The sequence below is a fragment of the Arvicanthis niloticus genome, chromosome X (genome assembly GCF_011762505.2).
Source record: "Arvicanthis niloticus isolate mArvNil1 chromosome X, mArvNil1.pat.X, whole genome shotgun sequence".
Lineage (NCBI taxonomy): Eukaryota > Metazoa > Chordata > Mammalia > Rodentia > Muridae > Arvicanthis > Arvicanthis niloticus.
Genome location: NC_047679.1, coordinates 80,629,246 through 80,646,771, shown reverse-complemented (window position 1 = coordinate 80,646,771; position 17,526 = coordinate 80,629,246). Strand labels below are relative to the sequence as shown.

At 40.8% G+C, this 17,526-nt stretch overlaps 1 protein-coding gene across 1 annotated transcript in view; it reads left to right on the top strand.

Moving 5' to 3' along the window:
* Positions 1–1,604, top strand: part of Trmt2b (tRNA methyltransferase 2B) — a 92,265-nt gene extending 90,661 nt beyond the window's left edge. Inside the window, exon 13 of the mRNA XM_076918843.1 lies at positions 1,427–1,604. Coding sequence (XP_076774958.1) covers positions 1,427–1,541 — 115 coding nt within the window. The 3' untranslated portion in view covers positions 1,542–1,604. The remainder of the gene's footprint in view (positions 1–1,426) is intronic.
* Positions 1,605–17,526: the final 15,922 nt, after the last annotated feature.

Genomic DNA, 17,526 nt, shown 5'->3' with positions numbered 1-17,526 from the left:
GATTTTCATATTTAGTCTTCCTTGGTGGGATGGCTAGTTTTATGTCAACTTGACACAAACTAGAGTCATCTGAAAGGAGGGAACCTTAACTGAGAAATTGCCTTCATAAGATCTGACTGTAGGGCACTTTCTTAACTAGTGATCGATGGGGGAGAGCCAAGGTCATTGTGGGTTGTGCCACCCCTAGGCTGGTGGACCTGGGTTTTATTTAAAAAGCAGCCAGCAAGCCACGGGCAGCAAGCCAGTAAGAAGCACTCCTCCATGACCTCTGCATCAGCTCCTGTCTTGAGGGTCCCATCTTGTTTGAGTTCCTGTCCTGATTTCTTTCAATGATGAACAGTGCTATGTAAGCCAAACAAACCCTTTTCTTCAAAAATTGCTTTGGTCCTGGAAATTTGTCACTCTGAGAAGTAGAGGTCTATCACTTGATGTTATAAAATTAATATTGCTTGCTGTTTTAGAACTAAATAGTTACGGTTATAGTCACTTAAGTTTGAAGCTATGGTGGTTTCATAAAGAAATGTCCCTCACTATATCACAGCTAGACACCACATGCTAGCAAATAACAACCCCAGAACTAGGAATGGATTGCTTCTAAGTTGTTGACCAGTGGGCTCCCATAGATCTCCACACATTACGGGCTATTGCTGCCACTCTTGATTGCACTCCATAATGTGATTGTAAAACTATTTCTGGGACTACAGAGATGGCTCAGTGGTTAAGGTCACTTATACAGAGACTCAAGTTCAGTTCCAGGTATTCACTTGTTGGCTCACAACCATCTACAACCCCAGTTGTAGGTGATTTAACACCTTCTTCTGGCTTCCCCAGACAACAGACCCATATATACAAGCAAAACATATTTAAAAACATGTGTCTGTATGTGTGTGTATGTATATAAAGACACCACATACTTGAGTGATAAAATCTAGAAAAATCAAGCTGACCTAGAAGCTTCATCCCTACTGAATTGCTTTCATAGTACTGGAAGGTGCTAAGCATCCTGTTGGAAAAGAAAAGTAGTCTTCAGTCTTAGATAGCTGCAAACCTTATGAACAATGATAAATATCTTAGCAAGATATGTCTACTGGTATAATAATGGTACAAATCATATAGGAGTATCAGATCACTCTCTGAATTTCAGGCCCACTCCATGAGATTGAACCTATACCTGGCACCATTATCAGGGTCAAGAGCCTGTTTCTAGATAGGACATGGGCTCTAGTAGGAGAGCCAACTACCATTATTCTGTTAAAAGGGCTTAGCATTAAAACATCCCCTAATGGTCCTAATCAAAGAAGATTGTCCTCAGTAGACAGTAGTTAACACAGAGATCTACAAACTGGTCAACATGCAAAGAACAAGAGACTGCAGTGTTCATCTCTAAGTAGGATATCTGTAACACATTTCTCCCTCCATGACACAGAGATGTTCGTGGAAGAAGAGGTGGAAACATTGTAAGAGCCAGAGGCAGTGAATGGCTACAGAGAAACAAACTTTCCCAACCAGAACAGACCAGCTGCCTTATGAACTTCCAGTGATTCTGACAGGGTGTACAGACCCGTGAAATCTCAAGTCAGACAAAATCCCAGCATGGAGTGGAAGAGGTGGGTTTGTTTATTGCAAGAAGAATATTATGATCAAAATACATTGTATTAAATTCTCAAAAAATGGTTTAAAATACTTTAAAGAAATGTCCCCCATTGACTCACATATTTTGAACAGTTGGTGGCAATGTTTGGGGAGGTTACACGGAACCTAGAGGAGACAGAGCCTTCTTACTCGAAGTATTTACTGGGGACAGGCTTTGAAGGCCTATAACCTCATCCCACTTATTGTTCTCTCTCTGCTGTGTGTGTGTGTGTGTGTGTGTGTGTGTGTGTGCATATGCATGTGAGCACATGCGCATGTGAGTATGTGAGTGTGTGTGTGGATGTGTATGAATATGTGATCTCTCTGCTTATTTCTCCTGTTCTCATGCTGTGTATTCCCTGCCATTATGGACTCTACCCCTTCTTTGAGTTGCTTTTAAGTCACAGTATTTATCACAGCAACAAAAACTTGATAGAGGGCAACTACTCTGGGCTTTCAGTATCAGTGGTCCTGGTAGCTAGTGTAATCATGTGACTCTAGCAGCAGTTAGTGGCATCAGACAGTACAAGCATCAGCAACAGCTGGTACTTTTATGTCATAGCTTTTATACAGGCCTCAGGGGCTGGGGTCCCTAAGCCATTGGCAGCTTCAAGTTGGCAGTCTCCATAGCTCTTATTTTTTTCTATTGCTTCTGTTCCCCGTTATTTAGACTCTAGCCACTCTCTTCAGCTCCCTGGTGCTTCATCTCACTCCTGCGCCTGTGTTTGCTGCTGCTAGGGCCATGGCTTTTGCTGCCTTCACCACTGTTGCTGTCTTCCTTTCTTTATGTTATCAACTGAGCTCAGTATAGTAAGGATGAAAGTCAGAGGGGGGTAAGAAAAGACCTTTTTTGAGAAGTCTTTAGTTTGGCATTAGTGCTGTGGGACAGGATAAGAGGGTGTCTCCCAGGTAGGTCAGAAAGGGAGACAAACAGTTTGCTTATGTGATTGGAAATGGGTGTGGCTATAACAAAGGTTCTGTACTGAGACACACATATACAGTAGACCCACATGCATATGAAGGACCATGCTTGACCCAATCACAGCAACCCCTCATTCAAATGAAGGTATGTGCTTAAGTCAATCATAGCATGGTCCCTCAAGCAAATGAGATATATTATTTGCACTAATCAAAGCAGTTCCTGATGCAAATGAAGGCTTTTATTTGCACAGAGCGTGACATAGTTCCTTGTGCAAATGAGGGAACACACTAGCAGCAATCATAGTAGCCATCCAAATTAATATCTGTATTTGTCCAGTGATGACAGAGTCCTTTGTAAAAATGGAGGATTGCATTTATATCCATCACAATAATCCCTGCTGTAGATGATGTGTTGTAGCAGACACGTGAAAGAATGTTTTGCTGAAGCAGACACTGGTAAGAGGATGTTTTGCTGACGCAGACGCAGGTGAGAAGACATATGATGTTTAGAAAGAATCCACAGACAGTGGGAGGAGGCTCTGGAATTGGATCATCTTGCTCTGCCTCACTAGTTTTGCTGAGGATGCTCTTATCAATATAAGAGCCTTACATCCAGTTGCTGATCTTCCCTTGTCCTGATTTCATAGAGAGTAACTAGCTAAAGAACTTCTCGTGACTTTCCAGTAGGTCCTTGCAGCTTCTGTGGACACTGGCTGATTGGCAGAGCCTCTTGGTTTCTTCTGCATCAAACTGCTGTTGCTGATTTGTTAGTAGTGATTGACTAGTGAACTGGACTGCTGAATAGCCCCAAAGAACTATTTCTAAATAGGTCCACAAACCCTGTTTCCTATTAACCTTTTTGTCCCATTACCTCTGGTGGGTGGTGGTCTAGAAGGGCAGCTGAAGCATTCAAGAACCCTTATTAAAGTAGGTTTTGAAAAAAATCTAAGCCTACAAAAGATGTTTGAACCAATCATGGGAAAGTTCCATACTTACATCAGTCACAGTCCCTTATGTAAAAAAGGGCCTTTATTGTACCAATCATGGTATCTCATGCAAATGAATAATTCTGTTTATCCCAATCATAGCATACATCTCCTTGATATCAGAAAATGTTGACTAGGGTTGGATGTGGTGTTTCAGGCCTTTGATCCCAGAACTAGGGAGGCAGAGGAAGGCAAATCTCTGTGAATTGGAGGCCAGCTAGGTTTATATAGTGGGTTCCAAGCCAGCCAGACTGAGAACTGTATAATGAGATCCTGTCTCAAAAAATTGTTGAACATGTTTTATATATTTACTGGCCATATGTACTACTTTTGAGGATTGCCTGTTTAGTTCACTTGTCTATTGTTACTTCAGTCTTTAATATTTTTTAGTTCTTTATCTATTCTGAATATTTATTCCCTCAGATAAATATAAAGTGGAGTAATATACAATAAAGTATAAAGTTAAAATAAATAGGAAATGAAGAAAGAGACAGGAGAAGAGAAAAGAAAGAAAGAAAGCCAAAGGTTAAGAAGGCCTGTAAGAAAGCTCAGTGGGTAAAAGTGCCTTCTGCCAAGCCCGAGATCCTGAATTTAAGCCCCAGAACCCACATCGTGGAAGGCAGCATGCTTGTGTCCTCCTACCCTCTTAAAAATGTAATTGAAAAGAAGAAGAAGAAATTGGAAGACAAGGAAGAAGAATTCTGGGAGCCAGGCAGGTTGAGGACACCAGGAGAATCAACTAATGGCCTGAAGTATCAACTAAGCAGGGCTCATAGGGGATCAGAGACTGAAGCAGCAATCACAGAACCTGCATGGGATTGTGCTAGATCCTCTGCATATATGTTATGGTTGTTGGCTTGGTGTTTTGGTTGGGGGGACTCCTGATTATGGGACTGGTATTGTCTCTGACACTTTTGTCTGCTTTGGGGAACCTTTTCCTCCTACTGGGCTGCCTTGTCCAGCCTTGATGTGAGGGTTTGTGCCTGGTCTTATTATATCTTGTGCCATGTTCATTTGATGTTCCTTCGAGACCTGGTCTTTTCTGAAGGAAAATGGAGGAGGAATGGATCTATGGGAGAGGGGCTGTTGGGGGTGGGGGAGCTGGGAGGAAAGGTAGGGAAAGCTTCAGTCAGGATGTATTGTATTAGAGAAGAATAAACTAGAAAAAGGAAGAAAAATAATGTGAGAAAGAGAAAAACATGAACAATGTGGTTTTTAAAGTCCAATTAGAAAATAAAGAAAATTGTGTGAATTATAGAAATGTAGGAAGAGTGGTTAAAAAATAAAAATGAGAGAAATTCAACTTCTGGAGGATTTATTTTGGCTCCCAGATGCAGGAAATAGCCACGATGAGAAAAGCATCAGCGCCTAAGACTGTATTGGCAGTCAGAAACACAGTGATGAGTGAGTAGTGATGCTCACTGGGGCTTTGTCTCCCTTTTGAGTCTTGGATCCCTGCCCATAGGCTTATGCCACCCAAAACCAGGGTGAGTCTTCTCCTGTCTGGCAAACCTTTCACAGACATGTCCAGCTTAAGTATCCCAGGATGAAAAAAAGCAACACAGTGGATTTCTTTTTGAGCACCACTCGGCCATGTAACAGATGTCACTGTCAGACCACATCACGCTACCAGATTGAAAGTGTATGAGAACTATTGGCACTTGTTATGGCTGGAACTGTCAAGCTGTTGTTTGTTCCAAGGGCTGCCTGACTTACCTTGTGATGAAGCAAGCTTTGGTTTCCTCTCCTCAAAAATAGTGCTGAGGTTGGAGCCATGAGTGTTGAGGCCCACACTCTGCCTCAACACTTTGCCTCAACACTTTGGTCAATGCTTTGGGGGCTAAGTGCTCTGGTCAAGAGAGAGTGTGGCTCTTGGGGCAAGAGACGCGAAGAATGGAGACAAGACAGGGTGTGATTCAGTCTCTCTTCTATTTTCTCATGTCTCTCTTATTGAAGGGAATTCTGAGGTATTTATATACACAAGCAGGAGAACACAGGTGAAAACACTTTACCACGTGCACCATACAGCTGAGGTCACTAAACAGCAAAACAAGCTATGTGGGATAAACAATATATTTATCAGAGTGTGCTTCAGCTGTTATAGGCTTTTGACAACCAAGTCTTTCATCAGGGTATATGGTTCCAGATGGCTGCAAAGTTGATCTAGCCGCTTTCTGCTAAAGTCGGCTCCCAACACATGAGAGCTATTTCCATTTTTGCCCTTCATCACCTTTCTCCTTCTTTATCCATTCCAGCTGTCTGGTCTCCTCTTTCTGGATTCTGTATGTTCTTCCTCTCTTTATCCTTGACATCATTCCCTCTGTTAACCAAACTCTTCTCATTCATAGAATCAATTGGAGGAAATGTCTCATTTTCCCCCTTTCACACAACAGAAGTGATTTATTATTTTTCTACTTATACCTTCATGATAAATTTTTATAAAGTACAAGGATAATACATATCCTTAAACCCAAGCATTACAGTAGATTCAAAATATATATGTTTTCAAGGTTTTCATTGTCCTTTCATCTTTTCCCGTGGCTTGTCCAGCAGTTCACTGTTTCTCCCAAACAATCGCAAAATCTGAACACACTAAACCCTTATATTTTTTTCAACTTTCATGCATGTTCATATAATAAACCACTGCATACAAACACATACCCAGGTATGTGCTATTAATTCATTTTCCTGTTCATTCATTATGTTTCCTATAATCTAGCAAAGAAACATTTGAAACACAGAGTCAACTAATGTCAATCTACTTTATTCTCTGCAAAGAATATACATTTATGTTGGATTCTAGTGCCATAATTTATTTAAATGTTTTTATTCACATAGGCAATTAGTGCAACGATTTTTTTAATGTCCTTTGAATGCTTATTAAAGTATAGCAAATTTGTAAATTACCATCTCACCTTGGAACTATACCCTTGAACCATTCCTTTTAAGAATTCATTTTGGAGTCACATATGCTAATTCGTGTTGGTAATTGTAGCACTCAGGAGGCTCAGTGTTCAATGGCAGCTTTGCTACATAGCTGGACTGTGGGGGAGATGTGGGGGAGAGAGAGAGAGAGAGAGAGAGAGAGAGAGAGAGAGAGAGAGAGAGAGAGAGAGAGAGATTGATTCCACTGTAATCCCACCGTGCTGGCTAGTTCTATGTTAACTTGATACAAGCTAGAGTAATTTGGGAAGAAGGATTCTCAATTGAGAAAATGCCTCCATAGGACAGGAATCTTATAGGTACGTCTTTTCTAGATTAATGATTTATGTGGGAGGGTCTATCCCACTGTGGACTGCCAGCCCTAGGCAGGTGACCCTGGATGGTGTAAGAATTCAAGCTGAGAAAACCATGGGAAGCAAGCCAGAAAGCAGTTTCTCTGTGGCTTCTGTTTCAGCTTTTGCCTCCAGTTTCTTACCTTGTGTTCCTGCACTGACTTCTTTCAGTGATGGACTATGATATGGAAACGTAAGATGATATAAACCATTTCCTCTCTAAGCTACTTTGGTCATGGTCTTTATCATAGCAATAGAAAAGTAACTAAGACACTACTCAGTAACTTTCCTTTTTTTTTTTTTTAGACAAGGTCTCACTACATAGCCTTGTCTGTCCTGGACATCACTTTGTAGACCAGACTGGCTTCAAACTCACAGAAGTGAGAGTTACATTCTTTTTTATATAATGAATATTTTCTGTTGCATTTCGTATGTTGGAGGTATCGTCATGAGATTCTGAATTTTATTTCGTCCTCCTGTCTTTTCATCTTTCTCTCTTCTTCTGAGCCAGGGTCTCACTTTGTAGTCTTGGCTGGCCTGAAACACACTATGTAGATCAGGCTAGCTTTGAACTCACAAAGACTAACCAACTTTTGCCTGCTATATATTGGGACTAACTATGTGTGCAGCCACACTTGGCTTCTATTTGCAGATGTTTAGATGTGTTGGACAGGTCTGTGTTAGGGTTGATACAGAATTCTCTGTTGGAGTCTGTTGACTCTTGCAAAAATGAATTAATATTTCATCCTTTCTTATTTCAATAGGCAATGTGAAAATTTTTCTCTCCTACTTCTTACTGATACCGTCCTGTAAAAAGCCTGTGGTGGTGGTACACACCATTAATCCCAGCACTAAAAAGGAAGAGACAAACTAATCTCTGACTTCAAGGCTAGACTAGCCTACAGAGTGAGTTCCAGGACAGCTAGGGCTATACAGAGAAACTGTCTTGAAAAACCCAAACCATACTTTTAGTCTTTGTGGTTAGAAAAAGCAGTGTTGCCTCTCATTCTACCCTAATGCCTCCCCTTCCCCTCCCCCCCCTCTCTCTCTCTGTGTGTGTGTGTGTGTGTGTGTGTGTGTGTGTGTGTGTGTGTTATGTAGAAGTTTAGCTCCTTGCTAGGAACCTTCCAAATACTAAGTAGAAAAATAGAAAAAAATATAAAAATGGATGCTTAGCTTATTCTGCTTCTTTCTGACTGGTCCAAATGAAACAACCGTAGGAAAAAGTGAAGTGCCAACTAGTATCATACCCTGTATCTTGCTTTACACTTTACTTCCTTTGATCTTGAAGATACCATATCTGTGTAGGAGGTCCAAGGCATACTCCTCTTGTCTGATCATTGTCAACTGGGACTAGACATAGGTATCTGGCACAGTTGACACTGCAGAGAAGGGACAGATTTTCCTGTAATGTTTAATCTATTATCAAAAAGCTTTTCTGATCTGCTAGAGCACCCAGTTTCTGCTCATTTACCTAAATAGAACACAATTTCCTTACGGGTTCTTTTTTTCTTTTAATGTGGATGGTGTTTTGCTTGCATCTGTGTACCACTTTTGTGGCTGATACTCACTGAGGCCAGAATAGAGCAACAGATCCCCTAGAACTGTAGTTAATAGAGAGTTTTGAGATACTATGTGGATACTGGGAATTGAACCTAGATCCTTTGAAAGAGCAGCCAGTGGTCTTAAGCATTGATCAATCTCTCTAGCCTCACTTGCTGTATTTGTGAATTGATCTTTTAGTTCATTTATTGTCAATCAAGGTAGTTAATGTAACAAGTCAAAATATATTTCAATATATTCAAGTGATTTTTTACACAACAACTCTTATGAGTATCATATTTGCTACATATCATGATTTGGGTGGATGTTGATTTCCTTGCTGATCTTTTCAAAACAGTCTGTAATATTTGTTTTGATTTTTATTTAACTGAAGGTATGTTTGGAAGAGTGGTTTTTAAAATGTCAAGTGTATAGAAGGGAGACACAGCTGTCCTTTAAACCTATGTATTTTCACCTAAGGCCAGAGAAGTCCACAGGGATCTAGGCTTTCTCTGAGAAGCTCTCATGGACAAATAAGTGGCTAGGTCCCCTGCTGTTATTTCTATATAATCATTCTTCAGTTATGCCTTGCATAGTTATTAATGATAATGTGTTGTCTTGCAGAGGTCCTGGGTTCAAATCCCAGCACCCAGATGACAGCTGATGACTGGACAATAACAGTTCAAGGGTATCTGATGCGTTCTGGCATTTGAGAGCTTTGCATGCACCTGGTACACATACATGCAGGCAAAATATAATGGAAATAAAAAGAAAAACAAAACTTTTAAAAATGCAACACATTGAAAATATTTGGCCTTGTCAATAAGAAAAGGGAAGTGAAGACAATATGAAGATGAGGAATACTAGAAAGTTCCTGCCATCAAGAGTGGCTGAGGGCTGGGAAGATGGCTCAGCAGGTAAGGCACTTGATGTACAAGCATGAGGACCTGAGTTTGGATCCCAAGGTTGACATAGTAGTACACCTATTTGTAACCCCTATAATTTTATGGGGAAATGGAAGATGGAGCCAAGAGAATCTCCAGTAGCCTTGCTTACAAAGTGGTGAGCAATGAAGACTCCCTGTCTCAAATAAGGTAGAAGGCAAAGACCAGTACCCAAGGTTGTCCTATGACCTCCACACACATGGTGTGACACATATAGACATGCCTTCACTTACACAAGCATGCACACACACTATATCACACATAACTGGAAAAAAGTATATCTAGTTGGTATGATAAGTATACCCAAACCAGTTACATCATGGTACCTTGAGTTTTGCATTATTACAGAATTTCCAAAGGGCAGATTCCCTGCTCCTTGTATAATGATAAACTAGTCAAGTTTAGCTTAATAGAAAATAGTAGTCCATTCTCTCTTGATTGGTCAGAGCGGGATGCAATATTCTGGTTTGAACATATTTGGGTTGAGCATATATGTATCATAAATTTTTTTTTTGATTACCCTTTCCAACCCTTTCATATACTGCTCTGTATCTTGGAAAGTGAAGCTATGAACCTGTGAGTTTCTTTCCCTTTCTGGCTTCTTGTAGGCCTGAGCAATGGAATCCCTGGCAGGACATCAGAAGGAAGGAACAGTGGTCATCCTGTTCATTCTTGCCTTTCTCCTGGCAGGATTGCCTCTGGCTGGCTATTGCACCGGAAATAAATGGCATATCTCTCCTCATGGGAATTCTCATTACTCCATGTACTTCTTTTTCTTAAAATGGTGACTGCTCTTTTTTTTCCTTTTGGATAAACAATAGAAAAAGCCCCAAGTTCTTGTTCTCTCTCTCTCTCTCTCTCTCTCTCTCTCTCTCTCTCTCTCTCTCTCCCTCTCTCTCTCTCCCCTCTTCTCTGTCTGTTTTACTATTCTGCCAACACCTTTGTAGATAATCCTTTCATTAAACTTTTTACTAATTATGCTAATTTGAGCATGCCATCTGTCTCCTGGCAGGACCCTGTCTGATGTAGATGAAGTCTTAATTCTCAAAGAATTAGAATACGATGAAATAAGCCTAACAGAATATGACTAAATATAATTCAGGCTGTCTCTCTCTCTCTGATTAATCTTGGCTCTTGAAAAGCTTTCAGATAATCATCAGATAAGACAAGAACTGTAGTCTTCAGATAACCAGGGATGTGCAGAAGTGTCAGTTTACAGAATACTAATAACTACCATTTATTCCCGACTGTCTCCATGTGTTGTGTTTTGCATGCTTTATGTTCAGTATTTCCCATGGTCTCCTCAGCAACCCTATAAAGAATGCATCTTTATTTTTGAGACAGGTTTATGTATATTAGATTGCCCTTTAACTTGCTATTAATATGTTGCTGGGGATAAATTTTGAACTCTTGACCCTTCTGCCCCCACCTTTCAAGTGCTAGAATGACAGGTATATACCACAATACCCACTCCATTCTGTGATCTTTCATGTTCATTGTGTGGCCATCAAGCCTGAATCTGAAGAAACTATTGCTCGTTTGAGACAAGGACATTTAAAGGGGGTCAGGAGTAAGATGGTATAGTGCCTATAAATTCAGCACTTAGGAGGAGGAGGCAGGGAAATTAGTTAGTTCAAAGCTAGACTCAGTTATGTGGATTTGAGGCCAGACTGAGATATACAATGACTCTGTCCACCCCTACCCTGGATGCAAAACAAAACAAAACACAAATCTAATGGCTCTAGTGGTTAAGAGCACTGGCTGTCCTTGCAGAGAGAACTTGAGTTCAGTTCTCAGCACCTACATGGTAGTTCACATCCTGACTGTACCGGTTGTTCATTGGGATCTGATGTCCTCTTTAGTCTCCCTGGGCAGCAGACAAATGCACACCAGACATAAAGATACACATACACATAAAATAAAATAAAAAAACTTAAAAAAAAATTAAAAATCTTCAAAGGGCCAGCAAGATGGTTTAGCAGGTAACTCTATTCTGCCTCCAACTCTGAGGACTCGAGTTCAATTCCTGGAACCCACACAGTGGAAGGAAAGGACTAACTCCAGCAATTTGCCCCTGACTGCCACACTCATACTGTGGTGCATCTATATACACAACACACACACACTACAATAAAAGAAAACCTTGAAAAGGAAGAAACAGTAAGTGAGGAAGCTAGAGAAACCTAAAGGAGGAAGTAGCCAGCACTACATCTGTTGTAGAAAGAAGAGTTTGGCTGGCCCCACCTATTTCTATTTTTAACATTTTTTATATTTGCTGATTTTATTATTTTATGTATATGAGGGGTTAGTTTGTATGTATATTTGTGCCTGGTGCCTGCAAAAACCGAAAGAAGGCATTGAATTCCTTGGGACTAGGGTTACAAACATGATGTGGGTAATAGGAATTGAACCCAGGTCCTTTGCAAGAGCTACAAGTGCTCTTAACTGCCTGGTTTTTGTTGTTGTTGTTTTGATCTTGTAGTGACTCACAAGAAGAGCCTTCAAAGAGATTTGTCTGGTAGCTCTAGTTCCATTATTTCTGTGATTTTGAACAAATCAAATTAACTTCTTTGAGCTTCAGATACCTCACCTGTAAAATGGAGATAACAAGTTGAATAGCTCTCATCTGAAGTGCTTGAGACCATGAGAGGCAACACCAAAGAACAGAAACATCCTTTGAAAAACTGTCTGCTCATTTCACCCTTTCAGACCTTTCCAGTAGATGTTTAATTGTCTTAACAGTTGGGGGAAACCAAAGACAATTACCAAGTAATTGAACAATAAATAGCCACAGTGGGTCTAGGAAAGGAAATATCACACCTTCCATTGTCCAGAATTACGTTTTCTCCTGTAGGCCCTTTACACTAAAACGTGTCCAGATCAACTCGGGGTGGTGATCCAAACAAACACTCCATCAATGGTCCCCTTTAATTACACAAGAGACTGTCTGTATCTCTTTGGTTCTGTTTTGGGCTCTGTATCTGCAACTGTGGCCAAGACCTAGTCAGATGTGACTGAGATGTGCTGGAGGAGTTGGTGCTCAGGCTAAAGCCTCCATAGTGTTTCTCTCCTTTTTATCTTGTTTGGGCAAGGCCTCTCTTCTTTCTTCTGCTGCACTGCATACTTCAGGCTGGTTGGCCTGTGAGCATACAGGTGATTCTCCTCTGTGCACTTCCTATCTCACTCTCACTGTAGGGATCCTGGGATTACTCCTGTGCATCACTCACTGCAGTTGACTTTTTTATATTTAATTATTTTTTTTAATTTAGTCATTTTATATTCCATTCACTGCCCTGCTCTGGGTCACCCAATCCCACAATCCTTTCCTCCTTGCCCCTCCACTTCTCCTCTGAGCGTGTGTGTGTGTGTGTGTGTGTGTGTGTGTGTGTGTGAGATGCATGCCCTGGGCATCCTCTCCCACCCTGTTTCTTCAAGCCTCGTTGAGGCTAGGCGCATCCTCTCCCATTGAAGCCAGACAAGGCAGCTCAACTAGAAGGACATATCCCATGTACAGGCAACAGCTTTTGGGATAGCCCCTACTCCAGGTTCTAGTTGTTCAGAACCCACATGAAGATCAAGCTGCACATATTACATGTATGAGCAGGGAGGCCTAGGTCCAGCCCATGTATGTTCTTTGGTTGGTGGTTCAACCTCTGAGAGCCCCAAGGGTCCAGTTTAGTTGACTTTGTTAGTCTTCCTGTGGAGTTCTCCTTAGGGACCTACAATCTTTTCTCCTATTCTTCTGTAAGTGTCCCCAAGCTCCATCAACAGTTTGGCTGCATCTGTCTGAGTGCAGCTGACTTTTTAAGAGTTCTGGGAATTGAACTCGGATCATAAGACTTGATCCACTGAGCCATCTCATCTATACACACACACCCCACCACCACCATCACCACCATCACTACCACCACACATAGAAAGAGAGACAGAGAGACAGAGAGAGCATTGCAGAACTAGGACAAGGGGCCAGTTCTTTGTATTCACCTGTAAGTATAAGCTTGGCTACCCAGTGTGTGCAGTCATTAACTCTCTCCAGTAGCTAAGGCTTACAACTCTCAGAACACATTATAGAAGCCTGGGGAGTTGAATGGATTTAAAAATTTAATCTTTTTTTATAGGAAAGTAAAGGACTCGGTTACTATAAATGGTTTCTTTCCCCCACATCCTAACTTCCTGTCTCCTGGCTGAGAATACTGAGTGTGACCTGCTTAAGGATATCAACAAAGCAGGATAATGTGAGACAGCAGTAACTAGGTGAAGGCTTTAGCCTGAGCACCAACTCCTCCAGCACATCTCAGTCACGTCTGACTAGGTCTTGGCCACAGTTGCAGATACAGAGCCCAAAACAGAACCAAAGAGATACAGACAGTCTCTTGTGTAATTAAAGGGGACCATTGATGGAGTGTTTGTTTGGATCACCACCCCGAGTTGATCTGGACACGTTTTAGTGTAAAGGGCCTACAGGAGAAAACGTAATTCTGGACAATGGAAGGTGTGATATTTCCTTTCCTAGACCCACTGTGGCTATTTATTGTTCAATTACTTGGTAATTGTCTTTGGTTTCCCCCAACTGTTAAGACAATTAAAAAATCTACTGGAAAGGTCTGAAAGGGTGAAATGAGCAGACAGTTTTGCATAGGATGCTTCTATTCTTTGGTGTTGCTTTTTATAACCCACCTGCCTGCTTTCATTGATTTGATCTTGTAGTGACTCACTTGAAGAACTTTGGAAGAGGTTTGGGTAGTAGTCCTGGTTCTGTTATTGCAGTGACTTTGAACAAACCAAATGAACTTCTTTGAACTTCAGATACCTCATCTATGAAATGGAGATAATGCAGGGAGAGTATCTCTCTTCTGAAATATTTGAGACCACATTTCATAGTTTTCCCAATTTTGCAATAGTTTCATAGACCTAGACTTTATGATGTAAACATCTCCAATCTTGAAATCTGAAATTCAAAGTGTTTCAAAATCCTAAATGCTTCTGATGTTCAAAAAGTTTCAGATTTCAAAACCTTTTGGATTTATAGTAATAGTTTTTTCGTAATATGCTGGTTAAGGCATCTAAAGGACTTTGGACGGTACTTGACACAGGGGATATGTAATAAGTAAATCAGTGGCCATTGTTTTTGTGGTTACAGTGCTGGTGAAGCAAAAAAAAGATGACTTTTTGAGAAGATACAAGCCTATTCTACATAATGCTGAAGGTAGCAGAGGGGTCAGGAAGGATGAGAACTGAGAAAAGGCAAAGCTTTTCAGATTCGATTAGACATATGAAGTGATGTTTACCTTTGAGATTTATCCTCTGAACTCCTTGTTGGCTATAGGAATAGGAATCACCATTTAAGAAAATCCCTTACTTTTTGTGCTCAGAATGCTTGTTTAAGTTCAGAGGAAACAATATTTACAGGGAGAGTACAGCAAGGGTACGTGCGCCTGTGAGAGCTGGAGCAGACTGTCTCTCTGCTCTTGTCCACTAGAATTTTCTATGATGTGGAGATGGTCTGTACCCGCACTGTCTGAACGACACATGTGGCTGCTGAGCACTTCAAGTGGGACTAATGTGATCGAGGAATTGCGATTTCCGTTTTACTGAATTGTACTTAGTTTAATTTTACGTAGCCACACGCGGACAGTTGCTGTCATAATGGAGAGCACAGCTCGCACCGCTCCTGGGAAATCCTTGAGGCTAATTAGGGAAATAAAGCGTGTACTCTTGAGATCAGTTTAGATACCAAAAGAATTGGCAGCAGACAGTAAAAGCTTAGCTGTTCTGAAAAAAAAAAAAAAAAAGGATAGAGAATTTGAATCTTACCGAATGGCAGAAATGTAGGTTTGACTTACAGGGATGGATCTAGTTGGGATATAGGAGAAAACAGGGCAGAAAACTTTTTCAGACAGGTTGGAAGAGGTGAGCAAATCCTTGGAGGTAGACACACCCATACACCGAGACATTTCAGTATAACGGTCATTCTAAAGTAGAGCATTGATGCTAAAAGGTAGTTGGGGTTGGGAGCAAGTTAGACACAGGCCAATAGAATTGCTGTTGGAAGAAGCATAGTAACGTGGGGAGGTGTGCAGTCTGAAAGGAAGGAAAGAGGTTAGGCTTGACTTCAGCTCTGTACTTCTCAAGCTGTATTTCTTTTTCTGGCTAGTAGCCTTGGAATTGTCAAACCAACTACTCAAATTTCTCTGCAAGCCACATTAGCATTTTAAATACCATTTTCTGTTTGAAGTGACTGGGACCCAGGTACCAGAACCTGACTTCCTGGGTTCTGAATCTTGTCTCTACTAGTTGAGATGAATCTATTAAATTTTCTGTACTTTCAGTTCCTCGTCTAAAAGTGGAACCCACCATAGCTCCTAGGTGACAAGGGTGCAAGTATTACATTAGTTCTACAGTAGCACTGGGCACAGAGTCTGTTCTCAGCCAAGGTTGGTATTAATACCATTTATAGTTAAAGAACTCCTCAGCTTATTTCAACTTGGATAATAGAACCAATCAAATACATTGAACAAAAGCTATGTTAAATTTGCCTACTCAGTACATTATATCTGAATGTTAAGGGTTTTTTTTTTTTTGCTTTAATGTGTTGTATTTCAAAGTATACTGTTTCACTTAATTTAACGAATAATTACCTACTAAACAGTGAGTGAATTATTCTTCTCACTGAGTGTATTAATCTATGGTCAGTTTTGGCTATGAATTTTATAAACTTCACCCTCCATGCATAGCTTTCAGTCAATGCTGCTTATAATATTTGTTTTAAAAAGAAACAAAATGATGTTTTTGGTGTTGTTTTCAGAAATGTGGTAATTTTTATATTTTTTATTTTTCTCATCTTCACACAACCAACAGTTATTTGTGACAGGAGACCTCAGCTGAGAAATTGCAGCTATCAGATTCCCTGTAGGCAATTGTGTAGGACATTGTTCATGAATAATTAATGTAGGAGAGCCCAGAGCAGTAGGGGTGGCACCACCCCTAGGCAGGTAGTCCTGGGGTGTATAAGAAAGGTGTCTGTATTTGACCCTGAGCCAGTAAGCAGCATCCATCCATGGCCTTTCCTTCAGTTCTTGCCTCCAGGTTCTTGCCTTGAGTTGCTTTGGTGAAGGACTGTAAACTGTACAGTGAAATAAATCCTCTTCTCCCCTCAAGAGACCAGATTACATTCCCAGATTCTGGGCTTCTCTCCCAACTCTTATCCATGCTGTGTTATAACATGACGCTTTTGAGCTTTTCCTGTAGAATCTACAAGGTTCTTGGTTGTTAGCAACAGAAATTGATAACTACTTGGGAGCGAAAAACATGTATTGAAAGTGTATTAAGTAGGTCACAGAATCACGGGTTGTGCTGGAGAATGAGACTCCAAGCTACAAAACCAACATCATAATAGCCACGGCTACTACCACATCTGCTGTTACACTCGGGTCCTCTGACTAGTGGATACCCGGATGGATGAGATATATAACAGATTTGTTGGTAGAAAACCCTATGACAGAAAATAGGGTGGCACCCTAGAGGTGTTTGAGAAAGCTGTTGGGACTGCAACTGTAAGTCTTAGTTTTATGAAGGAGGGAGGGAAAGACTGTTGGATAGAAAGAGTATTAGACTGATGTGCAAGTCTAATCAAATTATTGACCTATGTTGATTCAGAGTCCTATAACCAAAGTCACCTTTGGAACAGTCCTATATTTCTAAGAACTGGACTTGTTTGCTCGCTTATTGAAGGGGGGCAGTGTGGTGTCAGAGCAAGATAGCAAACTTTGACCATAGCAACTAGGGCCATGGCTAACTGCACACCCTGAATTTGGACAACTAGAAGGTACATTTTCATAAGAGTCTCAAACAAAGGTGCTTGTTTGTCATAGGTCACTGGCTCCCAATTCCAGGAGGCGCCCATGGATTATCGCTGTAGGTCACTAGCTCCCAATTCAAGGAATGTATCAGTGGATTATCTAAATCACATACGTGTCCTGATTGCAAAAGGGCGTTGCTTTGCATCAGGATCTGTCGAGCTTCTCCCATAAGTAATGGAATTCGGATTGTAGACAACAAGCTCCTGAAGAGGACAAGTGCTCACTCTATATACTCTCTATACACTATGGACTCCTTAAGATCTTTGTCTTGTTCATTGTTAATTATAAATAGTTGTAAAAAAATAAATAGAGTATATGCTTGTGTGTCTGGGTGTCTGAGTGTTTAGGTACCAAGCTCCTGGGACTA